This window comes from Penicillium oxalicum, chromosome V, assembly GCF_001723175.1.
Source record: "Penicillium oxalicum strain HP7-1 chromosome V, whole genome shotgun sequence".
Classification (NCBI taxonomy): Eukaryota; Fungi; Ascomycota; class Eurotiomycetes; order Eurotiales; family Aspergillaceae; genus Penicillium; species Penicillium oxalicum.
Window position 1 is genome coordinate 284,215 of NC_064654.1, and position 13,606 is coordinate 297,820.

The 13,606-nt window shown below is 48.8% G+C and overlaps 3 protein-coding genes and 2 non-coding genes across 5 annotated transcripts; 2 read left to right on the forward strand and 3 right to left on the reverse strand.

Moving 5' to 3' along the window:
- Positions 1 to 3,729: 3,729 nt before the first annotated feature.
- On the forward strand, positions 3,730 to 5,199 carry POX_e06231 (uncharacterized protein; the record flags this gene model as incomplete). The annotated part of the gene is made up of 4 exons (XM_050115055.1): positions 3,730 to 3,942; positions 4,014 to 4,118; positions 4,230 to 4,606; positions 4,701 to 5,199. 4 exons carry the CDS (start codon positions 3,730 to 3,732, stop codon positions 5,197 to 5,199), a joined length of 1,194 nt encoding a protein of 397 aa, XP_049967515.1.
- An 871-nt stretch (positions 5,200 to 6,070) lies between these two features.
- Positions 6,071 to 6,163, reverse strand: POX_tR139. The gene has a single exon. It is a non-coding gene; the product is annotated as a tRNA-Ser (tRNA).
- Positions 6,164 to 7,463: 1,300 nt separating this feature from the next.
- On the forward strand, positions 7,464 to 7,556 carry POX_tR112. The gene has a single exon. It is a non-coding gene; the product is annotated as a tRNA-Ser (tRNA).
- Positions 7,557 to 7,922: 366 nt separating this feature from the next.
- POX_e06232 (Saccharolysin) lies at positions 7,923 to 10,194 on the reverse strand (the record flags this gene model as incomplete). Its single annotated transcript, XM_050115056.1, has 2 exons — positions 7,923 to 8,777; positions 8,890 to 10,194. The coding sequence occupies 2 exons, from the start codon at positions 10,192 to 10,194 to the stop codon at positions 7,923 to 7,925; spliced, it is 2,160 nt and encodes a 719-aa protein (XP_049967516.1).
- A 2,328-nt stretch (positions 10,195 to 12,522) lies between these two features.
- Positions 12,523 to 13,596, reverse strand: POX_e06233 (uncharacterized protein; the record flags this gene model as incomplete). The annotated part of the gene is made up of 1 exon (XM_050115057.1): positions 12,523 to 13,596. The coding sequence occupies one exon, from the start codon at positions 13,594 to 13,596 to the stop codon at positions 12,523 to 12,525; it is 1,074 nt and encodes a 357-aa protein (XP_049967517.1).
- Between the last annotated feature and the right edge of the window lie 10 nt (positions 13,597 to 13,606).

Below are 13,606 nucleotides of genomic sequence, written 5' to 3' on the forward strand. Positions count from 1 at the left end.
AAAGAAATTGCTCGACAGGCTTTTCTTGCCATGGGGCGGGTGAGTTGAACGCACTTGTCCGCTTTTTTTGCGCTCTGGCGACGCGCGACACGCTCGTCGCTGCGTGGAGGGTTTAGCACGAGCTAGAACACAACCCCAGATGGCCAAAATCGTCAAGCATAGCATGGATGCGTTTCGGATTTGGTATGAGGCACGCAGGACGAATATGAATTGGAAATTGATCCCGATACCATCGACATCACGTTGTATTGGTTGTTCGTGATAAAGCTCGAAATCGACTATTGTTGCAGTATAATCACCAAGTCCGAGGCGCATTCCAAACTCGATGCATTGCACGTCCTGCCTGGTGTAAATGGTGAGTATGTGAATTGATCTTGCTATCTTGGATGACTCGATAAAGTCTCTGTTTTTACACGCCACTTCTATTTGCATAGCCAGCTGCATGTAGAGTACAAGCGCTTAGTGTGCGATTGAATGAAGATCCGTTGAATTTGGAACTATTTGGACTACACTCGAGCATTACGAGTGATGCTAAAAATTGAGTAGTTCTTTACTCGATTGATTCACTTCTCAAGCGAGAAGCCTGACAGGCTCTTGGGCGTGACTTTTCATCCTGTCACCCCAGTCTACCAATCTACTGATCACACCTCCAGCCGGTGTTGATCGCACAGCTGCTGGTCATTAATAGCGTCGAGATTGATGCGCGTGGTGTATCAATTCAATGAATATCGATGCCTATCTGAGATAAGATCTCCCAACCCTTACTTTCCCCGCACAAAGCCCGATAGTCGCCTGAGTATTTCCATACCAATGGAGATGGATCTTTGTGGACAATAATGATTACTTGGGCACTCTATGAGTCTTGGGCGGTGAAGCTTTACTGCCATGAAATCCAACTTTGGTCAATGATTTTTCTCATCAGAGAGGTAGAGTACTATTGAGTTGTTTGCTTTTTGAGAAAAAAATATCATGGATAGACTGTTGCATAAGCTCAGGCCCTGCTCAGAATCAGAGTGTCTTTTTCCACCGAGGCAGGTTGAACCGGACAAGTAGTGAGGATCATCTTTGCTCGACTCACAGAGTTTACAGCCCCAGCCGTGAATCATCTGTCACTCTCGGGCACAGATTGACCGGGCTTATCGTAACTACGGACAGTTCACCTTTTCCAAAACATATACAGTCAAGCCACCACCTTCCGAGAAGGATATGACAATAGCAAATGGAAGAGATGACAAGCTTTCTTACACAGAACTTCTGCAGGACAGAGAATGGGGACACAGAAAGGAATGATAGCCAATGAAATAAAAAGAAGCGCCAAACTATCCTTACGTGGCCTAGGTGCTTCTCGTGGTACGAAGCCCACGATCACGCTATGTGACTTTTTTCTTGTAGAGATGAGAGAAAACACGTAGGACAGTGTAATGCGAAGAGGGGCTGAAGATGATCAGATTGGCGAGAGGAGCAAATCTGGCTATCTACTTGCAGGTTGGTTTCGTGCTAAGCCATATGGCCTACTAGTGTAGATCAAGCAGTTTCTGGAAAGCGCATACATCTATCAATTCGAGCGGCCTTGACAATGTCTCACATTTTGTCCAGATCCAATTGAACAATCCAGAGGATCTGTGCGCTGTGTCAAGAACATCCATCACCTCGGTGTCAGTGTGGCGCTGTGACAAGGACAAGTGATCGTCTCCTATGAATACTCGGGACACGTTTTTTTCTTATTCCATCATGTCTTTTTATGGACAGGTAACGGCAAGCTTGCAATGAGATCCACAAGATCAAATGTGGTCTCGTATGAATCCATTCTTAACATTCAACCCGACCGTTGAGAGTTTAAAAGAGCTCTGTGTTACCACAAAATTGCAGTCCTGCGGGCTTCACGCGAGCTGTCGCACGATCGGTTAGCCGGAATGACAAGATGCAGGGCGCAACTCGACATTGCGGCTATTAACCCATTGACGGGAATGAAGATTTCCCTATAGTCGCATTGCGTTCTTCCTTTGTGCAAGCGCTAATGGAATATCTTTTTTGCGAGTTTCCAGAGACATGTGGCTTGTTCTTACGTCGAACGATGACTTGGTCGCAAGACGCTCTCTCCAGGCTTATCATAGCGATCTGTCTGATTACTTGGCTCATCGCACCCAGTTTTGATAGAGCTCTCCATGTCTCCATGTATGCACAGTTATCGAGTCCTGTATGAGTCTTGCAAGTAAAATCAACGTCTCAAGAACGCAGGATACTGACTCTGTCCGGACTTCGTTGGTGCAAGAGAGATTTGGCACTCCACGAGGTAAAACGAGCAGTGGAGAACCGAGACTGTACTCGTCACATTTTACGTTGCTGGAGATTGCATGCCAGGAGATGAACCCGGCACGATACCGTGCATGAGTCTATGAGAATGTACAGCTAATAATTTGTCACTCCAATCTCAAGCTGCTTCCTCAACTTTTGCTTTTTTTTTATCATTATCCTCCTCCGGTGTAGATTCTTGCACCCATCGCTAGCACAAAAGGTGAAACTCTCTTGCCTTGGGGCGACCGCATGGGTGCTCACAACTCCGGGGCAGAAGGATCAAAATGGGCCTGGGACGTAGAAGAAACGTAATCTCGCGTGAGAGCGTACTCGACCAGCGTACTATACGTCAGGGCGTTGGACCTTGGACGGGCACCGTTCGAGAACTACTGGAAATAGTAATTCGTACAGCATCGGAAACCTATTAAAGTTCGTAGAGCTTCCGTCAAGATTCATTCTGCGACACTCACACCGGGGGCCAACTCTCATGGTAACCTGTAGATCGCCCCGGCCCCCACCCCCAAGTGCGAGGATGAGAATAACTATTTTTTTGCCACTCTTCAGGCCGTGATGGACAGAGATTGGTCCAATCTGGGAGGGTCGCCCTTGTTGACGCCATGAATCAGATAGGGCTCGTCAGTGGTTTACCAGTGCCTCCTACGTCGGTCTCCAGCACATTGCGGATCTAGTGAAGCCTTGCCCATGGATTGAGATTGCGATCACAGTTGACAGCTCTTTTATTCCAAGCAAATGTGTTTTGTTTTGCTGGATAAACCGATAAGGACCGGGCCAGAATTTGACACTGCTTTTTTTTGTTTTTTCAAAGAATCTTCGTCCCGTTGAGTATCCATACATTGAATCAAATGAAAAACTCCCCCCCCATCCCGACTTTTTTCCAACGTGGATTATTCTGATTATTGTTCTGTGGGTCTTCTCACCCATCGTGTAGATCAAATGATATGAGCGGCGTAAGAGACCATCATCGTGAGCCTGAGCCTAAGACCCAAAGAGAAAATCTGTGTTTGGCCCCAAATCGCACATGGTCAATCCTTGACAAATCAATCCATGGGGCCTATTTGTAACCAAACATAGAAAACAAAAAAAAGTCAACCCCCCTCCCCGCCATGCATCATGTCGGGGGCCAGCCGATCTACTGAACATCTACAGTCATGGACGATGGCTGCCAACAGGGGGGAAGAGGAGACTCAACCAATCCTTGGAGAGACCGACCGACACTCATCACTCGACCAGGGGGAGAGAGAGAGCATGGGCTGTCAAACAGGTGAGGCGTCCCCGGTTGAGGTAGCGTGTCTCTCGTTATAATAACAGTGACGAGGTGCCCCATGTTTCAGGAAACAAAAAACAAGTGCTGGACTTGTTCTATGCCTCCACCCTGTCATAGACTCATAGATTCTTCTGGGCTGCCTTCATGCCATGGATGAACTGTTGCATACACCGATTGTTGCCGTCCTCGGTCCACCACCGGCATCTGTGGACCCGAGGGACAATCGCACTTGGAAAGATAATGCGATTGTCATTTCCATCTCGATTGTCGCGGTGATCTGTGTAGCGGTCAGATTCGTCATGCGGTTTACTAGCCAAAATGCAAGGCCGTTCGCAGACGAGTGGCTGGCTGCCGTGAGCTTGGTAGGTCATTTCCCATCAGGACGATGGATCGCTACATCGACCCATTCACCGGCTAATGTGTCTCTGGTCAGATTCCCATGCTGGCTCTACTTGCCGCATCCTTGGTGGCCGGAAATTACGGGCTGGGTAAGCATGTCTGGCTTGTCGAAATCGGTGCGATGGTCAAGATGAAAAAGGTACATCCGAAATCCGCCGCGTGGGCATTCTTCAATCGAATGGAGACGAGGAAAAGACTAGGAGGAAAAAAATCCTAAACTGGCAGTAACTGACAAGACATGTCCGATTAGATTCTCTTCTCCTATCTTCTCATCTACATCTTTGAACTTTTTCTTATCAAGCTGTGCATTCTGAGCTTCTATCGCCGTATATTCGGGCGAAGAACCACCATTTGGATCTGCCTATTCTTGACAATCGGGTGGACCTTGGGAAGCATGATCGCACTCTTGACCAGCTGTGATCCAATTTCGTATTTCTGGACTTCCACTTACGATCTTGACGCCGGACACTTCCGATACAGCTTCTATGACTATTACATTGGAAACGCCGCTGCCAACGTTGTCATCGATCTCTTGATTCTTCTCATCCCGATTCCGGTATTCTGGAATCTCCACATGAGAATCACGCAGAAATTGATGATTACCAGTCTCTTCTTCATTGGAGTATTGTATGTCTTTGTCTCCTTTCTACTCCCCCCCTTTTTATTGTTTTCTCTTTTTTTTGCCTCGCAGACTGGCTAACATGCAATCCCTCCCTTCTAGTGTGTGTGTTGCCAGTATCGTACGACTTCATTACCTGACGTTCCTCAAGAACACCGTCGACATCACTTGGTACATGAGCGACGTCTACGTCTGGTCCACAGTAGAACCCTGCCTAGGCATCATCTGCGCCTGCCTACCGGCCCTTCAACCCCTGGTCCAGTCATTCATGAAAGCCGAACATCTCCTCTACTGGCGCAACCGAGTACGACACAGTAAACAGATGAACCACATCAACCAATTCCGATCGCGCATCAGTAACAACAGCGGCGGCACCAGTAGCGGAAGCTTGACTCGCAGTCGCAGTCAAATGAGCGACACCCTTGACGACAAACCCGAATTGGGATTTCGCTCCCACGACGATGAACTACGCCTCACATCGTGCGTGGCTCAAGCCGAGTCGGATCGCTGTCGGAAGGAAAGGGAGAATCTAGAGGAGTTTTTGGGACCGATGTTTATTCGGGTGGAGCATGAAGTCGAATGGACTGTTGATCGGTCATGAATAATTTCTTTTTCTTTCTTCCTTCACTTCTTTTTTTCTTTCTTTTCCGGGCTTTACTTGGAACCGATGGTGGAAAATTTACGATATCTCTCTTCCACTGTCGTGTAATCTCTGGGCGTTTAATATCCTTTTGGAATTGTCATGTCCGGGGGGGGACCAGATAGTTTTCGTACGAATTTATGATCGAGATATGTGAGGTGCTCGAATAGCACCGAAATAGATCCTCGACCGACAACTTCATATTCTCACTAGGGTAAGCAGTACTCGTGTCAATGAGCTAGATCCTGAACGCGGATGGCACATTGAGATTGCCTTGTAATAGTGAATTGTGCTTCCCCTGCCTCGGAACGAGCTTTGCAGCCATCTGTTTTCCCCCTCCAAAATTTTTACACAAAATGATGTCTACACATAATTTCCTACAACTATGTTTGAACACCAATTGTCAGAAAATTCATACCGAGTCATTATGCTGCAATATTTTGCCCTGGTAAAGTTCTGATTCCTAGAAATGACCTATAATCCGAGTACTGTCCAGTGTCCACCCTACCCTGACACGCACAATTTCTTGAGGATAAGCCTTACCCGTACACGGGGGGGATTTACCTAGCGAATTCATCCAGAACACGTCCTCTTCGACAAACTTGCAAGATTGGACTTGCACCACAGTGACAGCGCTGCGCGATGGAAATCGAACTGTCATGGCACGGACGAGACTATCAAAAACCATCATTCGCAACTGCATTTTAGATTCTGGAATACAACAGCTTTGCACACGCAAATCAAGCATATGGGGCTTGCACGCTGTGGAAGGAATTCTAGAGAATCACCGGCAAAAGAGATGGAGTCCGAAGAGCATAAAAAGAATTTCAAGCGACGGCTGTCGGATTCGAACCGACGCCCCCGAAGGGAATTGATATCGAGGGAAATTCGAGTCAATCGCCTTAGACCACTCGGCCAAACCGCCTTTTGCTTATGTAACATTATTTTCGATTCAAAACTAGAATCATACACAATATCGCTGACCGGCGCGCGGTATTTTCAACCGCAAAAGCTTCCATCATCGCTGTCCGCGGAGTGAAAGAACGCAGTGTTGTAAATTAGTGTCAAACGCTCACTAAATTGCGTTCTGTGGCTCACTTGGATCTCAAATTTTGGGTATTGGACTTTAAGTACAGCTTAATGCAGTTTCGATTGCATCTCATACGAGTATCACGAAAAGGTCCTCACCATCCACGTAGCTGGTTGAATTGTTTTCCTAGCATGTCCTAGGCAACTATTCATCGGAGTTTTGACTCTCCTTGTATACTCTCTCTTGACTGGACATCACCAATCATGATATCGCAAGACAAGGCTACAAATATTGCTTGATACCCAACCTGCCTGTACACTATGTGCGTCCTACGTGACTGCGTAGATACTTCAATACCAAGCTAGGGAGCGTGATATATATGCCCGCCTTGATGGATATAGTCATAGCCCTACCAAAACCTAAAAGGATTCTTGTCTCGTCCACGTATGTGTCGATTGGAGATCCATTCCGTAGCCAGGCGTAGCGCTCATATTCTTTCTACTTTTCAGATACCCCACCTAAGCACATCGTATTCAATTCACTATGATCTACCGTCCTAGCCTATGGCTTACCTATACTCTCAGACAAGCAAGTCTCCAGCCTTGAGAAAATTCCCTTTTCAAAAAAAAAAAAAAACTCGTCACAATCGTGGTGCCAGGCTCATACCCACTGGTGGTCCGATCCCAGGCCGTACCATGACGCCGCGGCTGCTCCTGTATACCGTGTACATGTACAACTGTGCGTAAATTGCCGCCCGCGCTACATCATAGACATGGTATGAAATCTAAAGAAGGGCAACACATATTACCCGAGGAAAAATATGTTCATCTTCTGGAAGTTCAAGTACGGCTATTGAGTCCTTGAGCGGTAGATGTTGGCTTGCAGGAGTGGAAGCGGGTAGCAGGTTCCAAGACGAGCTCCAAGATACATGATCTATTTGTGAGAACCAAAGAGATTGACAGAACGATAAAGGTTACTGGCCACTCTTGCAGAGAAGCTTGGTGCAGGTGCAGTATTTTAAATGAGTAATGTGTATAGTCTACAGAGTGCTTATTCGCGGATCCTGACTGTCCAGTGTTAGTATTCTCGACTACATACGGTTGACAGGGTAGTGCCATGTTGTGTGCATGAGGACACGAGTCTCACATTTTTACTTTGCTATATATATGCAAAGATTGTGGCAATACTCAGTAATGGCGGTTTGGCCGAGTGGTCTAAGGCGATTGACTCGAATTTTCCTCGATATCAATTCCCTTCGGGGGCGTCGGTTCGAATCCGACAGCCGTCGCTTGAAATTCTTTTTAGTCTCTCTAGACTCTGATCCCACAACATATCCCATCCCAAGCCTTCAGCGTAAAAGGTAAACAAACACGAGTAAATTGCTTACAGATTTAGACCTCCCTGAGAAGCGGAGACAGGGCCTGCGCCTGAAAAAGTAGTACTACGTTAAAAGGTCAACACTCCACATATTCTTTATTGTTTAATTCTTTCATTCTTCGTCCATTCAAGCTGAAGAGAAACTTATTTACTCGACCAAGATTCGAGGCGGTCTACTTCGCGACCGCATGTATCCATCAAACGCTCAGATAGACGCACAGTCAACCGGTGACTAGGTAGTACGCATTACGCAATACGTACCATGAGTAAATTGCACCTAAGCAAGTCCCAACTCCTGGTAGAAAGCATCGGTCCGTGGCTCCCGACCCAAAAACTCCGTCAAAGTAGTCATCTCATCCTGACTACCACCCTTCTCAAGAACAGTGTGACGATACCGACGACCATGCTCCTTGTTCATGGGATCATCCTTGAACACGGTGTAGAACATATCAGTCGAGTAGACCTGCGAGCTGAGGTAACCATAGTATCCCGCATCGTATCCGCCGATCAGGTGGCCGAAGGTGGCCTCGCCATGGCCCCAGTCATCGCTGGCGCCGAGGGCTTCGGGGCCGTCCATCTGCGTGATCTCTCGGCGGAGGCGGTTGTAGGTGGCGGATACGGGCAGAGCCTTGACATCCTCGTGGCTGGCAGGTTCGTGGACGGCCATGTCAAAGATACCAAAGTGCAGCTGGCGCAGGTTGAAGAGGGCATCATTGACATGCTTGGTGGAGATCAGACTCTTGATGACGTCGTCTGGGATGCGCTCAGACGGAGGGGCCGTCGCGGTCTTACCGCCGCTCTTGGCCTGTTGGGATTCTTGCCAGCCGGCAAGGTACTCGGGGGACAGGGTAGAATAATGGCGACTGAGGGCGCGCAGCTGGGAAGGCGTCCAGCACCAGTTCTCAAGCATCTGGCTGGGAGCCTCCACAAAGTCCCGTACTGTGTTGGTGCCGTGGAAGCGGGAGTAGATGGTCTTGGACACGAGATCGTGGATACCGTGACCCAGCTCGTGGAACAGAGTAACCACTTCATCATGTTTGAGGAGGGAGGGCTTCTTGGGGGTAGGTTTGGTGAAGTTGCAGACCAGTGCAGTCGCGGGGTATCGGCGCTTGCCTTCGGCGTCAATGAAGCCCTAGACAAGGACAATGTCAATCAGCCAAGCTCCACTGGACGGAGCATTCGCCAAGAAAAAAAATTGAAACATAAAAGAAGAAAGGAAAAGAAAAGAGCGAGTGTCAACTTACCGGCTGGAGGTTAAAGTTGGCAGCGTGGCCATACTTGCCCTCACGAGGGAACAGATCGAGGTACAGATAGCCAACAAAGCCGCTACCTTCGCCTTCATCGTCCCACACGCTAAAGACTTGCACGTCCTCATGCCAAACAATATCATCACCTTTGCCCGTGGGAGCAATGGCAGCACGATCCTCGCCGACTACTTCAACAAACGCCAATCCAAACAGCTCCTCGAAGATCTCCAGCATACCTTGAATGGTGGTCTGCAAGGGGAAATACTCTGCGATGAGCTGCTGATCCAGTGAATAGTCCTTCTCCAGCATCAAGCGATCATAGAAGCGGTGGTCCCACAGGAAGTACCGGCCATCCGCCTTGGGGTCGGTGGACTTCTTCAAGTCCATCAAGGTCTGGATTTCTCGCTTACCGCCAGCGGTAAGGCGCGAACGCAAGTCGCCCAGGAACTTGTTCACAGTCTCCGGGGTCTTGGCCATCTTGTCTTCGATACGGAATGCGGCGTGATTGGGGTAGCCCAGCAAACGGGCAGCCTCGTCACGCAGGATGATAGCCTCACGGAAGAGGGGCACATTCTGGTTGCACTTGTTCTCGTTTTCGATCATCAATTTCTGACGAGTCTCGGAGTTGGTGGCATACTTCATGGTGGGGAAAAGATCCGGGTACTTGAAGGTCAACCAGAGCTTCCCGGCATTCTCACCCTCGCCCTTCTTCAGGCCCGACAGAACATCATCAGGCACACCATCCAATTGCTCAGGAGTGAACCAAATGCCACCATTCTCCTCGTTTAGATTCTTCTGGAACTCAATGCTCAGCGTGCTCAGGCGCTTCTTGATCTCCTTGAAACGATCACGCTTCTCCCCGGCAGGCAGAGACAGTCCGTTGCGGATAAAGTCCTTGTGCTCCTTTTCGAGGAGTCGACGAGACTCGGGATCCAAAGTCTCATTCTTGTTCAAAACGGCATCCACTAGCTTGTAGACATCCTCCCGCATGACAGACTCGATGAAGAACTCATCCATCAACTCCTCGGCCTTGGATGAAGCATCACGGAGCTTCTGGTCCGTCGAGACTGCCTGGTAAAAGCCGATGATGTGTGACTCCAAGGCCATTTCGTTTTCATTCCGGGATAGGGGGCCCAGGACACTGGCAAAGGTGGCCGCTTCGGGCTTCACCTCGGCCACCACCTTGTCCTGGACGGCACGTGAGGTCTTGATGAGACGCTCCGCATCGGCCACGACGGACTGCGGGGTCGCTGTGAAGACGGGGGGAGCTTGAGGCGGCTTCCGTAGAGAAGCGGGCGCCATGGTGGAAGTCGTCAAGTATCGGTAGTAGACAGGTGTCGGAGTGCGGAAGTGGCCCAGCACAGAAGACAGGCGGGCGGGAAGACGGAGAAGGGGCGCCACGGTGAGGATGGCGAAGAAGAGGATGAAGAAACGAAGGCGAGCGGTGAACGCTATGCTGGGCGGAGAGAAGGTCCGTGGAGGAGCAGCAGCAGCAGCAGGAAGAGGGGTTGGAGGTACTGGAGGTACTGCGGTGGAGAAGGATGGTTGGGTCTCACATGGAACGAGTCCCGCGTCCAGTATATCGGACAAAGGCGTGGGGTATTTCAAGCCTGAGGCAGGAGTGGATCCACACAGTCACTGATCAGTGTTCTTCTCCAACTTCTTCATGCTTTCCCCACCATCACTCAATCACGTTGACCTCGGTAGGGGAACGTTCTACAGGACAAGGGTGCAGTCAAATTCACGACCCAAAGTCAATACAGTATTACTGAAAGATACATGCTTATTGGTGGCTTCGCATCCGTGGAAGATTAAGGTAATACATATAGCACCAACAGCGACTGAAGACGTGGACGTAACCAACAGTAATTACTAATGCCCTACGGGAGTTCCTAAGAGGGGAATATAACCCAAGGGTCGTAAACTAACTTGGTCAAGATGTCATCTTTCCGTTTGCAGGATAGCAACCGAAGAGCCGAATGTAAAAAGATGGCTCCGTCAGCATCGTATATCCAGCTGTGCGCTAGCAAGCACTTTGCTCCTAAGGTTATTAGTTAGATCAACCTCCTTCCACTCAGCCTGCGCACTTTGGCGTTCAAATCCATCCAACCGTGACTACCTCATGCGCATCAGGTACCCAAGAGAGCTAGCTTATCGGGGGTTTGCCCTTCTAGCTGATGGACTCAACATGAATATGAGAAGGTCGAGAGAAATCGATGCCGACATTTCTATAAGTGCATCTCGGCACCCCCTCGGGTTGGGCACAGCGCCGTGCGCTACATCTCATGCGTTCGGTCAATAACACGAAATTTGGAAAATGTAAGCTCGGCATGTGAGGCTCAGTTTTCTTACCAGCAGTGCTGGACGCTTACCACAGTTGCAGGGACATTTGGAGGAAATAGCCATAAGATACTCCACGAGTATAGCAAATGCACCATTGCCATCGATATCGACGACTGATGATCTGGGTCTCCACCCGTGAATACAGAAAGCCTAGAGACTATAATAGTAAGGCTTCCCGATGTGATTCATGCTCTTGATATCCGCAGACTAAAAATCGTGCAGCTAAAAAGGTCGGATAGAACCTTACTTGCCATGGCACCCTGGGGGGAAAATTGGTGTTGCAAAACCAAAAAGAATTACCATGAACCGAGAGAAGAATCTCACTAAAAGAGGATGTCATGCACACATTGAAAAATCAAAAAAAAGCCCATGGGTAACAGACCTGCAGCCTCACTAGTTACAAGCGAGACATCGAGGAGGATTGACCTATTTAGATTAGGTCTTGGTTCTTTCGCCCCGGACGTCAGATCGCACTGCGCAAAATATTCGTCTGAAACTGAACCAAGTACAATGTTGCTCATTCCGTTAGAAACTTTGAGGCCTCGGAGATTACGCCCTGTTTTCGACTAACAATTTCCCGCTAATATGCATAGATGATCGAGGGCGCCTTCGTTGGCAGTGCCATCAATGATGACTCGAAAAACTTGATTGCTACAATGTGAACTATTTATGGCGATTTCCTGGTTTCTTTCGCCCGAATCTCGACTTGATAACACCAGTAGATACTAGACCAGGATCCATACATCGGGAATGACCTTAGCAGTCGATACATGGCCATGCGGAAATTGAACCGTGACTAGCCGTTTCTCTCCATTTCATGCACGTGGCCAATCATGCAGTACATACCAAAGCGTGCAGTGTTACATTGCCTGACATCATGCTTGCAAATCCAGAGCGAGTAAGCTTCCGTCGATAATGGAGACGGCCTTGCAAAATAAAAGACTGTGTACTTCCATTGATATCCTCCTGCAGACCAAAAAGACCATGTCCCGACATGAATGGATACTTGTGTCTTTTAATCAATGTGTTTCGAGTAACGTGTACCGCGCGTGGTGATTCTCTATCGAGGGGTTTAGGCTGCGCAAAATCTCATAAACAGCATGAGAGGCATCAGCCTCGATAAATCGCACTCATACCTTTATATTGCCGAGGAAAAATTGACTACATTGCGAGTATTGACATGTTTTTAAAAGTACTGAAATAAATGATTGGCCTGGTAATTGCGGAAAAATAGAACTTCTTCGATAAGATTGAGATCGCATCGACGACAGGTATCTCTAGTTAATATCAGACATCATAAAATCCCTTCCGAGTCCAGAACGAAATGATCAGCTTCAAAAGTTCGGGGTCCAGAGGCTTATACTGAATATCTGGGCGATCTTTGAGAGCCTCCAAGGCGTTGGTTGAGTCATAGATGGGCGTGTTCTGACTCGCCTCCCAGCGGGTCAACTCTCCCAGAACGCGCTCCTCAAACATGGGCATCAAGGGAGCCAAAGGCCCATCCGGAAGTTGCCCAGCAGTGACCTTGGAGAGCCACTGGGAATACCTGATCAATTTGACGGGATAACCAGCATCATTGATCACCTGACAGGTATCGCGGACAGTAATAGACGCCGAAGGATCCGGTGATAAGAGACTATAGGACCGGCCAAGGTTACGATTCGACGAGGCAATGTGAACCATGGCCGAGATGACATAGTCGATAGTGCAATATTCCAGGTTCTGCTGAAGATCCGGAAAAGCGCCTATCTGGATACACCCCATGATCAGCCGCGAGAAGAAATCATTTGGATTCAAGGCGCCGGTTTTGCTGTCCCCGATGATGTACCCAGGACGGTGAATGGCGACGGGAAGGTCCCGGTCTCGCATGCGCCGGACCATTTGCTCGGCTGTCCATTGGCTTGCCGAATATCCCAAATCATATCGAAGGGCTTGCAGATGCGGCAATAATGGATCATCTTCAAGGACCCGGAGTGTGCCTAGGATGAACCCCGTGGGCCCCCAAACATCGATGCTGGACATGTAGTGGAAAGATTTTCTCTTGCCCAAAGCTGCGACTCGTAGCACATTTTTGGTTCCCACAACATTTGAAGGGTAGTGAGAGGCGTAAGTTTCACAGAAGTTCACTTTCGCACCCAGGTGAAAGACGACCGAGGCCCAATTCGTGAGCCAGGTGAAACGTTCAGTGCCCAACCCAAGATCGGGTTCTATTATGTCACCTTCCAACACCATGATCTTTTGTATCAGCGTCAATGAGGTTGGCCAAAGATCATATCGCTCCAGTGTCTGCTGGATGCGATCGGCCCCATTGACCGAACCTTGTCTTCGCGCCAGGCAGGCGACCTGCTTTACTTCTGGCATGTCCAGCAGG